Genomic DNA, 21568 nt, shown 5'->3' with positions numbered 1-21568 from the left:
TAGGGACATTACTCGAGGGAGCATAGGCATTTTCAAGTAACCGCCTGCTAGTCCAAAAAGATTCGGGGGGGGGGTGTAAAGGGGGGGGGATCTCTCGCTCCCCCCCCCCCCCCGCAACGCACTGCTCACCCCCGCTGCTCCTCGAATCTTTTCGGACGAGCAGGCAGTTACTTGAAGATGCCGATGCTCGCTCAAGTAATTTCCCTAACCGAGCATGCTTGCTCATTTCTACTATATATATATATATATATGTGTGTATATATATATATATATATATATATATATATATATATACACACACACACAAAAATATGTTACAGTACAGATAAGGTTTACAGGTATACACAACAAGCAGTATTTAAGATAAAATAAAGAAAGATACCAAATTTGGATGTTCGGCTCAAGGTTCTGATTGTGCAGAGTCACTGAAGCAATGAGAAAGTCCTTACACTGTGGTGTATCTCCAAAGGCCTGACAACTGGGTCTCTCTGAGACCCTTGCTTTTAAAGTTTCGCCAGAACACACCTCTCGCCGCCACCTCTTGGGTCTTTCAGAGAAGGGTGGGGTAAATGCATATGGACCTATGGAAAAACCACAATTCCCCATTTTGGCCATATCTCTGCAGGAGATCCTCTGATCGGGAATATATGCCTGGCATATTTCCGGTCATGATTTTATCTACTCAGTGATACCAAATTTAACACAGAAATTATTACCAGGTACACGGATATGTAATTTAGGGATGTTCTGGGCCCCACACCTCAATAAATTAAGATGCATTTTGTTCAGCTGGCCCATCCGATTCTGAAAATATAATTCATATCAGGCTAAAACCTTCACACAACCAATAATCCTTATTAAAAGATTTTTCCCTCATTTGAATGTTGGAGCCTGCATGTCTGCAAGAATCCAGCTCCTAGGTAAATGATTTTTCCTTAGACTTCATTAACAAGTAAATGTTCACACAATTGGGTTTCCCCATGCTAATTCTAAACCAAACAGACAAGTGGAGAAAAGAAAGGATGGGGTTTTTTTACATCACAGCTCTGGTCAAAGGTAAGGTAAGACCAGTTGCCTTTCTAAATGCGAAAATCACCAAGGCAGGAGTGAGAAAATGGATAAAAGGTTGGCTAAAACTACAAATACAATCTAACTTCACACAAAAGTTACCGCAACGGAAAAACCGCGGCAAATCCGCCCAGTGAGAACCCAGCCTTAGGCCTCATGTCCACGGGTAAAATCAGGCCCGCTACGGATTCTCCATGGAGAATCCGCAGCGGGTCCCTCCTGCCCCGCGGACATGAGCGCTTAAAATCAGATTTAACTCACCCGCAGCGGACCGGGAAGTTCTTCTCCTCTTCACAGCTGGATCTTCTTTCTTCGGGCGGCGGATGTGCTCGGCACGCCAGCTGCGTGCAGCGCGCATGCGCCGGGCACATCCGCCCGGCCGAAGAGTAAGATTCGGCCGTGAAGAAGAGAAGAACTTCCCGGTCCGTTGCGGGTAAGTGAATTCTTATTTTAGGTCTCCCGCGGATCCGGACGGCTTCCATAGGCTGCAATAGAAGCCTGCGGGAGCCGTCCCCGCGGAAGACCCGCACGAAAATGGAGCATGGTCCGGATATTTTCATGCTCCATTTTTTTAAAATTCTCTTTTATTGACCATCCGCGGGTATTTATCTACCCGCAGGTGGTCAATGCATCCCTATGAGATGCGGATCCGCATGCGGGTGATCCGCTGCGGATCTAAAATCCTATTTTGCCCGTGGACATGAGGCCTTAAAGTAATGGCCAAGTCTATTTACAAACGTGGACATGTTTACTTTAAGGAAATAAGTAAAAGCTGGGGCTGTGAGGTCTGCCGTCTGCTTCTGCTATCAGCTGATACTTTATACATGTAAATCACAGCTGATTACATTTAACTTTCCTTTTTTGTGGTATTTGTACCAGATTTAATGTTAATGTTCTTGTCTGGGAATGCGACCCCTTACATACATAGATACATCGTTAGCGTTGACTGTGATTGTTTTGGGAAAGCTCATTTTGTGTCCCTTCGTCAGCAATGTTCTCATTGATTTCCAATGCTTCTCTCATATTACTGAAGTGTTTGATGTTCCAGAGCTCAGAAAATAGAAACATGTTAAGCATTTTCACTTCATTTAGATTATATTGTACTTTCTACAAATGAAATATGAATGTTTGTGGCTTTTTGTATCACATTCTAACAGGCTGTTTATGTCGTTCTCAGTGTCAATAGCATTAGACCTGGTTCACGTGTTATGGATTCTGTCGGGTGCAGATTCTGCCTCCATTCCAGAATTGTTGCACCAGTACTGCAGGTAATGCGGTATATTATGCTCATTATACGGAAATAGAATAGTGACTGTGCCACAGATATTAAAATCTGCAGCATGCTTACTATATACTATATTTCTGTACTGATTGGCCACAAATTAGCTCCACTGAACTCTATGTGTGTGTGGGAATCTGTATTTCAAACCATAACAGTAACCCGAGTTTCAGGGATCCTTCAGACGAGCGTATTCCAAAATACACTCGCTCCTGCGCTCCTTTTTTGTGCAGTCACTGCCAGTTTACGTGGACGAGGGAATCACCCATGTGAAGAGACCCTCAAGATGTGTCCCATTACCACAAGCACCGTTAGGATATATAGACATCATCTCCATCTGGCAGAGGCGATCCATCTATGTATTACACGGACAGTAACGGCTGTACTAAATGTTCCCTGCAGCAGAGTGCTCCCTGGTGAGAACAGCTGATCTCAAGGGATTTATGAAGCCTGGATTGCCGCAACCAGCTAAAAGTAAATCTACTTAGAATTGTTCTTTACGGCTTCTTCAGATGGTAGTATTAACTACGTGCTGGAAAGAGAGGGCAAGCCCTCTTTTTTTCTCGTACCGTACGATGAACGGGCGAGAATACCGCTAGTGGAAATGAAATCAATGGTTTCATTTCGTCCCATTATACGGTCATGATGATCACATTCGCATTACGGTACAAGATCACGCCTATCTGTTTAAGCCCTTAGGTTGGTTTTACACAATCAAAGTAACAACAAGAAGGAATGAGGAATCTAAATGAAAGTGAAGCGGTCACCAGATTCATGCTGCCTGCACCATGCAGCATTTCAAAACCCACTCAGAAGTTTGTTTGGGGAGCTGTACTCTCAGAGCTCTTGAGCCAAAGAGTTGGGCCTCGACGGGCTCTTCCCGACTGAAAGCTCCTCTCTCTGCTTGTGTATACAACAAGACCTGTCAGTCAGCAAACTGTGGGTGGAGAGAGACCAGCACAGCCCACCTGTTTGACTCTGAGTCTAAAGGCCTTTAATGCGGATTTCGATTTGGAATTGTAGGCATATTTTAGGCAATTTTCAATTCTGCACCAAAATCTGCTGATAGCCTTCAGATTTTGGTGCAAAATTTATTGCAGCTTTTGGTGCGTTGTGCAGCCTATTCCTTCCCTTGTGAAAGGCCCAAAGTATGCTTTTTCTGAAATGCAGTAGTGTTTCAGAATAAAACATACATGGTCCAAATAGACATACTGTACCTATCCTGGGTTCATGTTGCCCATGGTTCGGGCATCATAAACCTGCTGACAGGTTCATTTTAAAGGACTTCTCCTTCCTGCTGGATCTACTTCTAGCTTTGGCTCAAACCCTGCCACAAAAAGTTGTGTGTAAAACCCTCCACTACGGACTGGTTCACACGAGCATCGTTTTAATGCTCAGATAGCCGTGCTTAAGCTGCACTAAAACAGCGCAGCTATCTGAGCATTAAATCAGGTGAATGAATAGCAGCTGCGAGCACGTGGCGGCTGCTATTAGCGAGCGGAGAGATACTCGGCTAAGGCACTACTCGCTCGAGTAATGTGCCTTAGCAAGTATACTTGCTCCTCTCTAATTGAAATCTCTGTAGCAAACTTTAGCTGCGGATTTGCTGCATTTGTGTTTGCTTCACACATGCTCTAAATGCTGCAGAATTTCCCAAAACTGATTTTTCTGCAGAAATTTCACCACGTTTATGGAATAGTCACATGGAGAAATTTTCCATATGATTTACGAACTAAAAAAAATCTGACAGAAATAAAGCATAATATTTTAAATGCATATATTCACACTTGTGATTTTGTTTTTTTATTCGAATGAACAGTCTATGGCGGTGTTAATATCCAATTATAATGCAGGTGACCATGGAAACCATAACAAAGAAAAAGAGAACAAAGATGCGTTTTTTGATATGCATGTAAAAAAAAAAATTGTGTGAAAAAAAAATTTCAAGTGCACATGAAAATCAGTGGGAAATCATTTTGAAATAGAATTGATTTATAATATCTGAATTTGCGAACACCCAAGTGAATTTGCCCTTACAGTAAGGGAGTTTTTAAAACTCATGCACATGGAACTGAAAAGCCAAAAATCCATTTTCTAGGGATACAAAAAATGAAATTGTTTACAATTATGAAACCGTAATATTTTGAATATACTTCACCATTACCTCACTGTTGCTGTTTGGGTCCCCTAACCCAGTGGTCCCCAACCTTTTTGGCACCAGGGACCGGCTTCAAGCAAGACCATTTTTACAAGGCCCGGCAGGGTTGTGTGGTATATGGGCGGGGCTTTGGTTATATGGGGCGGGGTTATGAAGGGGGTTGGAGTTATTTAATTTAGAATGTCCTGGCAGTACACACATAGGGCAGTATATAATCTACCAGCACACACATAGGGCAGCATATAATTTATCTCCCCCCCCCCCAGTAATAGACAGCCCCCACCCCTCAGTAATTAGCAGCCCCTCCCCCTGTAATAAGTAGCAGGTCCCCCCCCCCCCCAGTAATAAGCAGGTCACCCCCCCAGTAATAGGCAGGCCCCCCCCCAGTAATAGGCAGGGCGCCCCCCAGTAATAGGCAGGGCGCCCCCCCAGTAATAGGCAGGGCGCCCCCCAGTAATAGACAGCGCCCCTCACCCAGTAATAGGCAGCCCCTCCAGTAATAAGTAGCCCCCCCCAGTAATAAGCAGCCCCCCCCCAGTAAGCAATCACCCCAGTAATAAGCAGGTCCCCTCCAGTAATAAGCAGCCCCTCCCCAGTAATAAGCAGCCACCCCCAGTAATAAGCAGCCCCTTCCCCTTTAATAAGTAGCCCCCACCCCCCCCAGTAATAAGCAGCCCCCCCCCCAGTAAGCATCCCCCAGTAATAGGCAGCCACCCCCCAGTAATAACCAGCCCCCCCAATAATAGGCAGCCCCCCCAATAATAGGCAGCCCCCCCAGTAATAGGCAACCCCCCAGTAATAGGCAGCTCCCCCAGTAATAGGCAGCCCCCCCAGTAATAACCAGCCCCCCCCAGTAATAGGCAGCCCCGCGTAATAGCCAGCCCACCCAGTAATCGGCAGCCCCCCCAGTAATAAGCAGCCCCTTCCCCTGTAATAAGTAGCCCCCACCCCCCAGTAATAAGCAGCCCCCCCAGTAATAGGCAGCCCCTTCCCCTGTAATAAGTAGCCCCCCCCAGTAATAACCAGCCCCCCCAGTAGTAGGCAGCCCCCCCCCCCAGTAATAAGCAGCCCCTTCCCCTGTAATAAGCAGCCCCCCCAGTAATAAGCAGGTCCCCCCAGTAATAAGCAGGTCCCCCCCCAGTAATAGGCAGCCCCTCCCCCAGTAATAACCAGCCCCCCCCCCAGTAATAGGCAGCCCTGCGTAATAGGCAGCCCCCCAGTAATAGGCAGCCCCTTCCCCTGTAATAAGTAGCCCCCACCCCCACCCCCAGTAATAACCAGCCCTCCCCCAGTAATAGGCAGGGCGCCCCCCAGTAATAGGCAGGGCGCCCCCCCAGTAATAGGCAGGGTGCCCCCCAGTAATAGACAGCGCCCCTCACCCAGTAATAGGCAGCCCCCCCCCAGTAATAAGTAGCCCCCCTCCCAGTAACAAGCAGCCCCCCCCAGTAAGCAATCCCCCCAGTAATAAGCAGGTCCCCTCCAGTAATAAGCAGCCCCTCCCCAGTAATAAGCAGCCCCCCCCAGTAATAAGCAGCCCCTTCCCCTTTAATAGGTAGCCCCCACCCCCCCAGTAATAAGCAGCCCTCTCCAGTAAGCATCCCCCCCAGTAATAGGCAGCCACCCCACAGTAATAACCAGCTCCCCCAATAATAGGCAGCCCCCCCAGCAATAAGCAGCCCCTTCCCCTGTAATAAGTAGCCCCCACCCCCCCCCACCCCCAGTAATAAGCAGCCCCCCAGTAATAGGCAGCCCCCCCAGTAATAACCAGCCCCCCCCCCAGTAATAGGCAGCCCCGCGTAATAGCCAGCCCACCCAGTAATCGGCAGCCCCCCCAGTAATAAGCAGCCCCTTCCCCTGTAATAAGTAGCCCCCACCCCCCAGTAATAAGCAGCCCCCCCCCCCAGTAATAGGCAGCCCCTTCCCCTGTAATAAGTAGCCCCCCCCCAGTAATAACCAGCCCCCCCAGTAGTAGGCAGCCCCCCCCCCAGTAATAAGCAGCCCCTTCCCCTGTAATAAGCAGCCCCCCCAGTAATAAGCAGGTCCCCCCAGTAATAAGCAGGTCCCCCCCCAGTAATAGGCAGCCCCTCCCCCAGTAATAACCAGCCCCCCCCAGTAATAGGCAGCCCCTTCCCCTGTAATAAGTAGCCCCCACCCCCACCCCCAGTAATAACCAGCCCTCCCCCAGTAATAGGCAGCCCCTTCCCCTGTAATAAGTAGCCCCCCCCCCCAGTAATAGGCAGCCCCCACAGTAATAGGCAGCCCCCCAACCCATATACTTACTACAGCGTCGCTCTCTGTCTGCTTGCCCTGACCTCAGTGTGCAGCCCGGAACGCTTCCTCCCCGAGTCCTCTCCTGCGGAACTAATGAGCAGGGGACTCAGGGAGGAGAATCCTGGCTGCACACTGAGAGCAGTGTGCGCCGGGATCAGCGCGATTATCAGCGGGGAGCTGCGGCGCCCCCGCTTGTAATCGCTTAGTGGTCAGCGGCGTCGGCATGCCGCGGGCCACATAACACAAGACAGCGGGCCGGATTCGGCCCGCGGGCCTTGTGTTTAGAGCAAAAGTTCCCGGCGGTCCCGCGGACTGGTGCTAAACACCCAACGGCGCGACCCGGTGGTTGGGGACCCCTGCCCTAACCTACGTTCAGGACAGGAGGTGATGTGCTGACCATGGTGCAGAAAGTGGAGGAGCAGCTCGGCGCTCCCATTGATTTCAATGGGAGTAAAGCTGGTGCTCTGACTTCCTCCTGTGACCACGGCTCTGCTGTGTGCATGCAGCCTTAAACAGTGTTTTTGCCCCAAACAGTCTTGGCAGGACTGGGAAGATAGATCTGTCAGCTACCAAATGCCCACCGATCAACAGACGTTTGCTTATTGTTGTGTCTGATATCCAGTAGCAGGAACCTCTGGGCTTTGAGCTGTCTTTTTGGGAACCAATGACAGCCTGCATTCACAGACCTTACTCCTACGTGTATCTGAAGACTTCCTCTTAAAAGTAAACAAAAAAAAAGTAAGAAAAGAAGAAGAATTCCTCTAGAAGGGGAAGTGTTATCAAGCCATCAATTCCTTTAACTCGTTTTTCCCCAAACCACATATTACAGAAGTAGACAATGCAGAAGAAAAATAATGCTTTTGTGTTACATTTAGGACACAATGGAGGTCCTTTTAGCTCTATCATTTTTATGATTCTATGACTTTTGCTAAAAAAAATGTAACTAAGAAAATGGCATGAAACTCCTCCTAGAAGAGCTGAACTTTCTATGGGATCAATCAGAATCCCTGTAAGTAATGGCAGCGGAGTGCTGACTACTATTTATCATGAGTTTAAATGTGATTGGCTAATTCTGAACACAACCACATCCCCAAATATAAGGGTGATCAACCACATTATGGATTTACCGACCCGCCTGAACGAAAAATTGTGCAGAAGTGAGTGTATTACATGAATCTCGTATGTCAAAGCTCTCTATAATATCAGTTTGTTTTTCAATGGAAGTGTACAGATAACGGGTCAGATAGAGGGTGGAAATAAATCTGAAACGTTTCATCTTTGTAGATTTTTTAACATGACGAAAACATGAGGTGTGTAGAAATATTTTATATCCACTGTATGTACACCGAAATGGCATTAATAAAAACTACAAGTCACCTCTCAAAAGACAAGCCCTCACACAACACAATCGACACACAAAAAAACCCCATGGTGGTCAAAAGATGGTGACTGAAAGCAAATTAGGTTTTTTTTTGTTTTTTTTTCTCAAGCAGTACTACACTATAAATTTGGTATTGCCGTAGTCATACTGAACCCACATTTTTAGTGCATCATAAAAGGCCATAAAAGCAAATGCTCACCAAAAAGTGCGCTGTTGCATTTTTTTTCCCCATTTCTCCCCATTTAGAAATTTTTTAAAGTCTTCCAGTATGTTACATAGAGCATTAAATGACACCTTTAACCCTTTCCAATCCACTTTCTGACCTCTGAAGACATTATGATTTAAGGCTGTAGAGCTCCAATGTTGGAAGACGTTCATCGGGGTTCTCTTACTGTATATTGCCAGCCTCTCTGCTGTTGGAGCCTATCCAATGTGTCACCTCATGCAGTACTGGCTTTAGCCAGCATATAGCGCCGTTGTATAACGGCAGAAAAAGAGTAAGCCCCCTAGGAAAACCAGGATACAAATTGGATTGGAAAGGGTTAAAAAATGCAACTTGTCTCACAAAAAACAAGCTATGTAACCGGAAAAATAAGGCCGCCTGCACACGGGTGGGTTGGATTCCCCATGCAGCATTGGTTCCCGCACGTGCCTGCCTTTCTGTGTCTTCATCAATACTGCGGATGGTCCGCACGGCTCGCCATCAGACATGCGCAGTCCAATTTTTTTTTTAACTCCTGCTTTTCCCGTGTCATTGCCTAGCAATGAAGCAGAATCTGCAACCTTTCCACATTGTCAATTGCGGAAGGGCCACGGATCGGATGGCTTCCATTGACCTCATTGGGAGCTGTCCGCGTGGAATCCACGCAAAATGGAGCATGCTGCGATTTTTCTTCCGCAAGCGGAAACTGCAATTGGTTTTCACTCGTGTGCATGAAGAATCACTTTTCCATAGTATGCTATGGACAGTATTTGCTGTAGAGCTCGGAGGCGGACTCCCGCCGCTGATTTCGCAATGCAAATCCGCCCTTGTGCCTACTCACTAGCGAGATCGAGTGCCTCGCAGTGCAGAGAAAATGCTGCAATATCGCTCATTGTTTTCAATGGTGTCGGTGGCAGCAGCGCCAACCCCATTGAAAACGTAGGGAGTACATTGCGGACTTCTGCCACAGCTGTCGCAGCTATGGCAGAGTATTCCTTCATCCCCGCGGGGACCATGGGGAAAAAGGAATCCTCTGCCACAGCTGCCACAGCTGTGGCAAAAGTTCGTTATGCTATCCCATTGCTTTTAATGGGGTTGGCACTGCTGCAGCCCCATTGAAAGCAGTGGATTGCAGGCAAGCCCCGCAGCAATGATTTTCGGGGAAGGGCTTAAAAATATAAGCTCTTCCCGGAAAATCAGCCCTAGCTGTAAAAAAAAGGGGAAAAAAATGAATGGCTGAGTGCTGTGACCAATCACAGGCAGCAATCAGCTGTCATTCAATAGCTGAGCACTACCTGTGATTGGCTGAGCGCTCAGCCAAGAAGACCAGCGCTTTCTGCTTTCTGGGGTAGGGAATTTTTCAATCCCGTTTCCAGAGCACAGAAGAAGACTGCCGTGCCAGAGAGAAGAGGTGAGTATAATTTTTTTTTTTACTTTTTTTTACAGCTAGTTCAAGCCCTTCCCCGAAAATCATCACTGCGGGGGCTGCCTGCAATCCACTGCTTTCAATGGGGCCGCAGCAGTGCCGACCCCATTGAAAGCAATGGGATAGAATCACAGACTTCTGCCACAGCTGTGACAGCCATGGCAGAGGATTTCTTCATCCCCACAGTCCCTGCGGGAATGAAGGAATCCGCTGCCATAGCTGTGACAGCTGTGGCTGAAGTCCGTGATGTACTCCCTATGTTTTCAATGGTGCCAGCACTGCTGCCGCGGGCGACATTGACTACACTGAGCGATATCGCAGATTTTTTTTCTCTGTGCTGCGAGACTTAAGAATAAAAATCGCAAATGAGTATGAAACCATTGAAAATCAATGGTTTCATAATCATCGCTCTCGCATTGCAAGAAAAAATATCGCTGGGTAGGCACCCTAGAGAGATTATGTTTTTAAAGTGGGGAGGAAATAAAATTTGAAAAAGCAAAAGGACGGCAGGAGGACATGGAGAGTGGCTGTCCCTAGCAGTAAACCACAGAACAGAAACCGAAAGTGGGCAGAGCGGGCTTGAGGTGTTGCAAGTGAGTGGTACACAGAGAATCTCCACCTGGGAGATGTGAGGAAGCGTCTATTGCTCTACGGGCGTGTGAGCAGAAGATACAGCGCCCTATGGGCTGGAAACCGCTTCTGTATTGGGGCCAGAGCCAGGCACCACCGTTGAATTCTTCTATTCTAGGCAATATAACAACCTGCTTTCCGGCAGTACTGCTCATAATCACGGCCTGTGAATGGCCTGTTGTTTCTTACTATTATTGCACATTCTTTGGTTATTAAAATTGTTCAAGCATCATAGTTAGACAGAACACCTTTGTTTCTTACCCTTGGAGCCTGCTGGGCCTTATACCAAGACTATCATGATCAGCCCAGACATAACCTAGAATAGCCTGACCCTGGTCATGAAGGTCTCATGATGGCCATACCTAATCACCAGGACTAAGCCTCAATGACTCTTATAATGACTCAGGCCATAGCACAAACCAACATTAGTCTCCTGCTCCTGGAAAATACCCAGACCGAGTCTCCAACGTGAGGTTGGCGTGTGCTGTATTTATGTAATGAGCTTGGCTCTGGTATTTTTTCTGTGTACTAAGGTTGGTTTGAAATGTATTTGTGTTATGAGCTTGGTTCTGAGGCAGTATTTATGTATGAGCTTGATTCCGTTACTGTATCTGTATATTGAAGTTGTTTTCTGATGTATTTATGTTATGAGCTTGGTTCTGGGGCTGTATTTATTTTATTAACTTAGAACTGGGGCTGTATTCATGCTATGAACTTGGTTCTAGAGCTGTATGTATGTTATTAGCTTAGTTCTGATGCTGTATTTATGTTATGAGCTTGGCTCCGGTATTGTATTTGCATACTAAGATCAGTTTATGCTGTATTTGTGTTAGGAGCTTGGTTCTGATGCTGTATTTATGTTATGAGCTTGGCTCTGGTATTGTATCTGTGTACTGAGGTCGGTTTGTGATGTATTTGTGTTATGAGCTTGGTTCTGATGCAGTATTTATGTTATGAGTTTAGATCTGATGCTGTATTTATGTTATGAACTTAAAGGGGTTGTCCCGCGAAAGCAAGTGGGGTTCAGCACTTCTGTATGGCCATATTAATGCACTTTGTAATGTACATCGTGCATTAAATATGAGCCATACAGAAGTTATTCACTTACCTGCTCCGTTGCTAGCGTCCTCGTCTCCATGGAGCCGTCTAATTTCAGCGTCTAATCGCCCGATTAGACGCGCTTGCGCAGTCCGGTCTTCTCCCTTCTGAATGGGGCCGCTCGTGCCGGAGAGCTGCTCCTCGTAGCTCCACCCCGTCACGTGTGCCGATTCCAGCCAATCAGGAGGCTGGAATCGGCAATGGAACGCACAGAGCCCACGGTGCACCATGGGAGAAGACCTGCGGTCCACCGTGGGTGAAGATCCTGGCGGCCATCTTCGCAAGGTAAGTAACAAGTCACCGGAGCGCGGGGATTCGGGTAAGTACTATCCGTTTTTGTTTTTTTTTAAACCCCTGCATCGGGTTTGTCTCGCGCCGAACGGGGGGGCTATTGAAAAAAAAAAAAAAAACGTTTCGGCGCGGGACAACCCCTTTAATTCTGATGCTGTATTTATTTTATAAACTTAGATCTGGTGCTGTACTTATGCTATGAAATTGGTTCTATATCTGTATTTATGTTATGAGCTTAGTTCTGGTACTGCATCTGTATACTGAGGCTGCTTTGGGATGTATTTATGCTATAAGCTTAGTTCTGGTGCTATATTTATGTTATGAGCTTGGTTCTGGTACTGTATCTGTGTGCTGAGCTCTGTTTGTGGTGTATTTCTGTTATGAGCTTGGTTCTGGTGCAATATTTATTCCCTGAGTTGTTCTGGTGTGGTTATGCTGCTATCTTGCTTCTTTATGCACAATACAGGAAGATTGCCTATCAATGCAATATATATACTGTTGTTTTTTTTCTTATGATGGGGGTGTAATACAATTCCACAAAGGATGCCATCTAACCCAAGTCCAGCACTGCTGGTATCTCACCCTTAACAATCAGGAGTAATTCCTGTGATAGGCATCAGGACGATGGGAAACTCAACATCAGGGTCTAGTCACACACAGCAGATTTGCTGCAGATAATTCTGCTTCTGTCCCATTATTTTGAATTGGGCTTGTAGAAATCCACGTACATGCTGCAGAAACAATCCCAGTCACATGTATCCAATAGATTTATCCATTTCCCCCAAATTTCTGCCTTGTGTGAACATACCCTTACATGCCCCTGGGGGAGGGCACTTGTACATCGCCAGAATAACAATGTGTGAGGGAAATCTCTCCTAATGCAATCCCTGTTTTATAATCCTTGCTTGTTAAGGCAGGCGTACAATGTAATATTTGATATGCACTGTTGCTTTGTATAAAATCAGACCATTTCCTGACTTTTCCTTTTTTCCAACATGATTTGAGAACAGATGATTTCAATAGAAGAACACTGGAAATGCAAGTCTTTTCTTTGGAAATAGGAAAACAGGAAACCTTGGTGTTCTCTCCATTCCAGAATGACTTGGAGCCTGCTTCATGCCCTAATGTCTGTGCAAGTGTTCAGTTACAGTGGATGAAGTCTTTTCCTTTAGCTGCATCCAAGCTATTTAGTGGTGATCAGATGATCCGGGCAGCAGGAACTGATTGGAGAGCCTGCTGGCTGCAGCTGCAGTGTAGGCTGCTTTCAGGGACAAGGAGCCACTGTTGTACAAACATAGCAGCAACATAGAAGTTATTTTGTGGGCTTCAGGATGCAGATATGGGCTGTGCTGCCAGCATTGTTCTGCTCCAAGCCTTTCGCTCGGTGGTACAGAGGAGCTGTCCTCACATTTGCACAAGACGACAAGAAGATCTGTCACATGAAATTGTGCTACAGGATGATGTGGATGAAATAAGCAGACCGAGAACTCTGATCATAATGGTAGAGTATGCCTTTGCAAACTGTGACAGTGGCGACAGGATTATTTCTACAGCTGTGGCATTTATTTTAGGAACAGGGGATTTAATCCTTTCTGATTTTGGGGGCTGTTCTGTAGAAATGTTATATATTGCTGTGTCCCTACCTTATGTAACATAACTCATTTGGTTGGTGCGACTTCTGCTGTTGCTTACATGTTGACGTCTTATATACTTCTGAATGGATGACAATGACTTTTTGTATGGTGATGGGAGTAATAGGCTTCCTAATTTTGGCACAACCCTTATTGTAGCGTACGTGACAGCTTGTGCAGAGGAGGAGTGGATTTTTTTTGTAGCATACATTATACAATAATTTGCATTAGTTATCTTGTAGAGAAATGGTGGGGTATAAAAGTGGTATTCTGCAAATGTATGACCTATTCAAGGCCTGAAGTCTTTAATGTTTTGCTTTAATGTATCTGGCTGGGGAATATTCATGGACTGTTTTGCTTTCAGCAATATTATGGTATTACAGTTGAGAAGCATAATAATAAATCAGTGCAAGGATTTCCAGAGCTGATAGTTATGGCTTCTTGTTTATAAACAATGGTCTCTAATGTTATATTGTCCTTCTGTGCATTAGACAGCATTGGGGATACACCATTGGGTAGATATGGAATGAAGTTACTGTACAGGATGGTCTTCTTTTAGAGGATCTCTGTTGGTGTTGGCCTTTAGACTCGTGTTGACAAGCAGGCCAATAAAAACTGGCTAATGGCAGTTCCTAGAACCACAGAATCTTCTTCCTTAAGACCCAGACAAGATGTGCAAAACAGAGTAACCTGTATGCTCTACTGCAGAATAGCTCAATTCAAGGTCTGTGCTGAAAAGTTTTTGCCCAATTGGTTAAAAAAAAATACTTAAAGGGACACCAAGCTAAAAGTTTATTGCATCACCATGTGCTGTGCAGGTTCGTGTAATTTATATCAGAGGCGCGATATTGGTCTGAGAAACCTGGACCCATATTGCACTTGGAAAACTGCAATATTCTATATGAGAAAATCGCATAGCTGAACATGTGCGTGAAAATCTCATGGTTTGGCAATAGAAAAATGTTAAAAATCGCATCAGACTTGCATGTATTTGGGAGTGCAATGCAATTTTTAACTTGCCCATAAGAAATAATACCAGAGTTTTCTGCTTTGCTATGTAAATAGACACATTGGAAACAATGGGTGTAACCCGCCTCTTGTAAATATAAATTTAGAGCTTATTCACATGAACACATTTGCGCTGCGTATTATGTGTGCAAAAGTTGTGTGTGTAGTGCAGTGAATAGTACCATGAGCGTATTTTGTGCGCGCACTTCCTTCACATGAAATAATATGTGGCATGTAGTTTTTTCATGCATATTGCACATGAAAATTGCACATATTAAAATTAATTGCCCATTGAAATCAATGGAAGTATGCAGGGCATGCGCGCAAAAAAAATTCAGTAAAATAGGCACACAAAAACACAGCGCCCATCATGCAAATGCACACATAAATACGCTTATGCCCGTGTGAAGCCGGTATTAGGCCTTTTTCACACGAACGCTACAAAATCTGAAGGGTTGTCACACTGCAGAGGGATCAGCACTATTCTCATCTGTACAAGGAAAGACCAGAAGCAATGGGATGAAACTGAAAGGGAAGAGACACAAATTAGATATTAGACAGTAAGGGTGATCAATGAGTGGAACAGGCTGCCACAGGAGGTGGTGAGTTCTCTTCAATGGAAGGCTGGACAGACATCTGTCTAGGATGATTTAGTGAATCCTGCACTGAGCAGGGGATTGGACCCGATGACCCTGGAGGTCCCTTCTAACTCTACCATCTACCATTTTCTCGCCCATTCGATGGCCGAGCTGCGGCAAGCTGCTGCTAAACTCCTTCCCCCTTCCCATTTCTGATGGCTCTCATAGGCTCCTATAGGAGTCTATGGGAACTACTGGCTTATTCCCGCAAAAGATAGGACAAGTCCCATCTTTTCTGGTCGCGCGTAAAAGCGCTATCCTTCCCGGCCGGCCGAATTTTACGTGCTGGAAAATCGTCCCATCTGAACAGATGCATTGGAATCCAATGCTTCAGATGGTGAGTTTCCCGTGCGAGTTTTTAGTGTTAAAATACATACACGAAAATAGATCCCATTGTTTAAAAAAGACGTGATTTTTATGCGTGTGAATCACATCGCACTCACATAGAACTAATCTCCCGCCCCTTCTCCAGCCAGCAATGGGAGAGGGCGGAGCTGAGCTCCGCCCCCCATCCTGCCCCCCTTCCCATTGCAAACAGCTGGAGGGGAAGAGAGAGGAGGAGAGAAGGGGGAGGCAGTTTAGCAGTCATGCTGCTAAACTTCCTCCCACCTCCCTTCTCCAGCCGCTGTCATTGGCTCCAATAGGAGTCTATGGAGCGGCCATAGTTCGGCTGGGCGCTTTTATGCCATGGGAATACGCCTGTGTGATCTGATGCATCAGATGGTAGTGTATATCGGACGGCCATGCTCACATGGCCATATGCGGTATCCACTTCCCGAGGCCCGCAGCGGATCCAGCTGTGAGCCTGGCCGTGACCCTGCATACAGGTGCGTAATGTACTGCGTATGACCATGTACTTACGCATGAATCACTCACGGAACCCACAATCACCATCCACTCATGTGAGACCGGCCTAATCATACCAAGTCAGGAAAAATGTCTGCCTCCATGATCGCTGTTGGAAACCTCTGCAAACATTTATATACTGCACCTTTATGGCCTACTTAGTGGACCTTTAACAATTCTAGCTGCTTTTCTTACATTGTGGTGTACATTGTAGGATGCTCGTTTAGATGATGGATATCAAATGGATTCTATAATTAGCACAAAGCAATACTAAATGGCTAATAAACTTGTCCTCTTACTGTTTGAACACATCTTGGCTTCCAGCTGCAGTGCAATGTGATTATCTTAAAGGGACCTTGACCGATCAGCTGATCGTACACCCGCTGACAGGGCCGTAATTACACAGGCGTCAGGGTGGAGGCAGCAGAAGTCTCTGCTCTGACCTCAGTGTAGTGGCCGGCGCTTGTAACTGCAAGCACGACTCTCATTGAAATCAGTGCGAGCCGTGCCTGCAATTACCAGCACCGGCCACTACACAGAGGTTGGAGTAGAGACTTATGCTCCGACTGCTGTGTATTTGTGGCACTGACAGCTGATCGGTTGGGATCCTGAGCGACCGACCCCAGCCAATCAACTATTGATGACCTATCCCGGATGGATTTTTCAAAACAAAATCCCCTTTAACGCTAAATAGCCTTGTCTCAAAACTGTAATAAGTTGCCTTGTTGCCCTTATGCTTCATGGCAAAAAAATTCAAATTTTGGATTTTTTGTGATGTGCGGGTTGCAGTTGCGTTTCGCACTGTGACCCTATTGACCTCAACGAGACTACAAAGTCACATGGCTGCACAGAGGTCTAAGGTCATGTGATCCCTGTCATGGCCAAAAGTAACTGTGCAGCCCCAGCCTAAAGTGTTGTCCAGGGTTAAAAAACATGGCTGCTGTCTTCCAGAAATAGCGCCACATCTGTCCATGACTTGTGTCTAAAATTGCAGCTCATCTCCATTTAAATGATTCGAATAGAGCTGCAGCATCAGACTCAACCAGTTTACAGGTGTGGCGTATGATGAAGAAGCAGCTATGTTTTTAGAATCCTGTGCTATCCATTTGGACTTCTTGCAGGCACACTTTTTATAAACTTTTTTTTTTGCAATAAAAAAACTTATGTACAAAAAGCCAGTATTTTTTTTATGAGCCTTTTGGGTACCATTTTTTTTTTCACGGACTTTTTTCCACCATTTTTTAGAAATGATGCTAAAATGCACAAAAAAACCTGCCAAAACTACACCCTGCTGTGATTGTGAAAAATTGCCACTAACCCGAAAAAAACATGAGTGATGAAAAAAGCACACAAATTTACTGCATGTAGCACATTTAATATTTAGTAGAGATGAGCGAGCGTACTCACTAAGGCAAACTACTCGAGCAAGTAGTGCCTTATGCGAGTACCGGCCCGCTCATCTCTAAGATTCGGGTGAGGAACAGGGGGGAGATCTCTCTCTCACTCTCTTCCCCCCCCCCCCCCCCCCCCCCCGCTCCTCCCTGCTCACTCCCGCCACTCACCGCTCTCCGCCACCGGCACCCGAATCTTTAGAGACGAGCGGGTAGGTACTCGCATAAGGCACTACTCGAGCGAGTAGTTTGCCTTAGCGAGTACGCTCGCTCATCTCTAATATTTACCTATTGACTTCTAACAAACAACTGACTGCAAACTTTTTTTGTCAATAAAAACTCAACAATTGCCAGAAAAAAGGGGAAAGCGCCACAAATGCTGTGTGTAAAACTACCCTTCATATGGCTCAGCCTTTCCTCTGACTGTGTCCATAAGTTGGAGATGGCATGACCAAGTGATGAAGTTTTCATCTTATTTTCCCCATGTCATTACGAAAAGTTTCAAAAAAGCCGAGAATATTCTAGATGAGGGTGACAGTGACCTATCAATCGTGTTGTAAGGGAGCGGAAAACCACAGACCAAGAATGAAGTTGTAGAAGGTAGACCTCCTTCAACTTTCTGTAGTGATGTGAAGTGCGCCGATATGTAAAAAAAAGTTGACACCCAAGAGTCTTATTTAAGGATATCAAGAAAAATAGTGAGAATGTCAGATAATGTCATATTGCTCACTTCTGACGTGAAATATTACTCACCCCGCGCTGTGCATGTGTGGCTCTGGTCCGTTGATTGCCTGTTTATATCAGGACTGGAAAAGAGATAAAGAGAAAAAAGCAAAATAAACTCTGAACAATAAAACAATAATACATATTAGTGCATATGTCAGTTATCTTCAAAACTGTCTCAGATACAAAAAATGTTACCTTGATAGCACGACATACTGCGATATCCTGCTGCATTAAAGAGTTTTTTATCCCTTCCCCGTCAGTCTTCCTACGCATCTTCTACTCCCCGATCTTCTCCAGTCTCCCTGGTCACCTCACCGCAAGCCGGCTGGATCCTCTTCTTCTTGTTATGGACCGTCCATTGCTAGCATTCTTCTTCCTGTCGGGCAATGTACGCTACGTCACTAGTGATGTAACGTTCACTGCCTATGAAGGAATGCCAATCTTTTACAGAGAGTTCATATACTATTGCAGAGAGACAGCGCACATGTGCAGTCTCAGCAATAGCTCGGCACTCCCTGATAGACAGTGAATGCTACGTCACCAGAAGAAGAAGAAGAAGAATCACTCCGGCTGGAGGTAACGTGACTGCGGAAGCCAGGAGAAAGTCAGCGGGGAGAAGACTGACAGCGGAGGAATAAGCAAGTATAGATTTTTTGTTTTCTAATGACAGAACCCGGTTAAGGGTGCTTTTACATGGGATGCAGATGCCTGACAGGTACTACTTGCAATGATTGTTCTTGTGCTTCTACACCCGAAGGATCATCACTCAGTGAATGGAACGGAGCAGGTCAGGGATCATTCCATCCTGCCCATCTCCATTCACAGTAAACAGGCAGTCGTTCATAGATGCATGACTGCCTGTTTACACGGACCGATCCATCGTTCAGTTCTTATGCAGACAGAAACTAAATAACGAACAAATTTATAGAGATTGGTGAGGGTCCTAGCGGTCAGACCCAACCAATCCTAACATTATTTCCTATCCTGTGGAAAGGAAAAACTTTATAACTTGGAACTTACCCCATTAAGCAGAGCCTGTTTACAGATATAGTAATACATATACTGTACTCTTACATATATATATATGTGTGTGTGTGAAAACACCAAATTGACTTTGTCTCATAATCTCTAAGCAAAGCCTAGAAAACAAACATGTTCTTTGGCCATGGGGGAATTATTTACTGGCCACATGGCCCCCTGCTACAGACAATTTATCAAAAGTAAGGTGTAACTTATGCACTGTAAGAAAGTAACATAACACTATATGTAGCAAGCAGCCAACTGTCTAATAATAATAGAATCACACTTGACTTAATAGAAAAAAGACTCTTTAGGGATTGTTCTGCTTGGAAACATTTTAAAAAATGCCCTATTAGTAATTTCAGAGTTAGTAGACAGAAAGGGGGGCTTCATCTATTAGAGCAGCTGCAAAAAGCATCTCTTACTCAGGCGCATTGTACAATATGTTACACAATTAGCCCATTGATCCTAAAGCTGCAGGGAATTGAACACTTGCTGTCAAGCCCTCCAACATCTGATCAGAGGGGATCTCAGTAGGGAACACCCTGCGATCAACTCATCTTGGAAACCATCAGACAAAATGGGATCGGACAAACTGGACAACTGCTTTAATGGAATAGTGAAAAGCGTTCTGCACAACTCTACATGCATCACCATATTATCCTACACAAGACTCTTATGTTAAAACATTATGCCGTGTCTCCTTATTGAAAATACTTGTGTGTCCGCTATCAAAAGATGCAAACCTGTGTATTATTAGAGGCATTTTCCAGGATTCACATATTTTTAACCTATCTTTAGGATCCTTAAGGTCCTTTTACATGGCACGAGCTGACACTTGTTCCACTGATGCCAATCCGGTGCTGTTACACAGGAGCAAGTTTCACTGGCATCGCTCAGAGCGCGGCCAGCATGGAGTCAGAGCAACTGGGGAGCGTTCTCCCCTAGCCCACCTCTATTCACTGTAAGCAGTTGTTCAGTCTCTACATGTATCTACATGGGACGATTATCATCTAAATTCCTGTGGGAACGTGGGATCTGAATGATTCTAAACGATAATCGTCCCATATAAAATGGCCATTAGGATAGGTCGTCCATATCAGATCAGTGGGGGGCCAACTCTCAGCACACCCACCAATCAGTTGTTAGAAGGGTGAGCAGGTGAGTGCTCCAGATTCTTCATTGACCTGTGACATCATGTTCTGCAGCTCCATCAAGTGAATAGGATTCAGCTACAATACCAGGCAGAGCCGCTGCACAGTGTCCGGCGCTGTGCCTGATATACAATAAACGGTCGCAACGCTCACCCAAGCACCAAATATTTGATCGGGGGGGTTTCTAGGATTTGTCTATTCACAATTTGATATTGATGACCTATCCTAAGGAATAATCATCAGTATTCTGAAAACCCCTTTAATTATAATAAAATGCATAACTATTGTTACTTGTTATTTTACATCTAAAAAACATCTAAGACATCAGACACAAGGCCGTATTAGGGATCTGTGCGATCGCCACGCTATATAAAGATATAATAGGGCACCAATACACTTTTATATATTCATACTGTAGGGAGTTGCTAAGCGTCAAGAAATTCCTGGAGAGTCTGTAAAAATAGGACACTTTTTACTTGTGTCTAGAAAAAAACAGATGTGCCCGTGAATATTTTAAGGCTGTTGGTACTTGCGCAGGTTATTATGACTGTAATTATCATCATTTTGCAGCTCGCAGTAAATGCTGGTAACATCTGACCTACAAACATATATCGCTTATAATTAGAGATGAGCGAGCATACTCGTCCGAGCTTGATGCTCGTTCGAGTATTAGGGTGTTCGAGATGCTCGTTACTCGAGACGAGCACCACGCGGTGCTTGTCTCGATTAAACGAGCACTGACCATTGAATTCAATGGAGCCGGCAATACAGCCGGCTCCATTGAAAGCAATGGGCTGCCGGCGATCGCACAATGAATTTTCGGGAAGGGATTAAATATATAAGCCCTTCCCTGCAATTCATCCAGAAATGTGTAAAAATAAAAAAAAATATATATACTCACCTAGTCCCGGCAGATGGAGTTCAGCCACGGCCAGCTGGCAGTTCTTCTGAACTGCTCTCTGTAGTATTCAGCAGCCGGGGATTTAAAATCCCCGCCCGCTGAATGAGCTGCCTCTGATTGGTCACAGCCTGACCAATCAAAGGCAGCTCTCACTCACACCTATTCATGAATTCATGAATGGGTGAGTGAGTGCTGCCTCTGATTGGCTCAGCTCAGCTGTCATTCAGCTGAGAGCTGCGCTGAGCCAATCAGTGGCAGCACTCATTCACCCATCATGAATTCATGAATGGGTGTGAGTGAGAGCTGCCTCTAATTGGTCAGGCTGTGACCAATCAGAGGCAGCTCCTTCAGCAGGCGGGGATTTTAAATCCCCGGCTGCTGAATACTACAGAGAGCAGTTCAGGAGAACTGCCAGCTGGCCGCAGCTGAACTCCGTCTGCCCAGACTAG

At 45.6% G+C, this 21568-nt stretch overlaps 1 protein-coding gene across 5 annotated transcripts in view; it reads left to right on the top strand.

Annotated features, from left to right (window-relative positions):
- Positions 1-21568, top strand: part of DOCK10 (dedicator of cytokinesis 10) — a 300069-nt gene that overhangs the window by 41887 nt on the left and 236614 nt on the right. For 2 of the 5 annotated variants that reach the window (XM_066599578.1, XM_066599553.1), the window contains exon 1: positions 12829-13305. The exons of 2 other annotated variants lie outside the window; for them this stretch is intronic. In XM_066599578.1, coding sequence (XP_066455675.1) covers positions 13144-13305 — 162 coding nt within the window. In that variant the 5' untranslated portion in view covers positions 12829-13143. Of the gene's footprint in view, positions 1-12826; positions 13306-21568 lie in introns of those variants that run through there. One more of the 5 variants, XM_066599595.1, reaches the window with a different exon arrangement.

The sequence above is a fragment of the Eleutherodactylus coqui genome, chromosome 1 (assembly GCF_035609145.1).
Source record: "Eleutherodactylus coqui strain aEleCoq1 chromosome 1, aEleCoq1.hap1, whole genome shotgun sequence".
NCBI classification, from domain to species: Eukaryota; Metazoa; Chordata; class Amphibia; order Anura; family Eleutherodactylidae; genus Eleutherodactylus; species Eleutherodactylus coqui.
The sequence above is the reverse complement of the archived record's forward strand: the minus strand, read 5'-3'. Positions and strand labels throughout refer to the sequence as shown.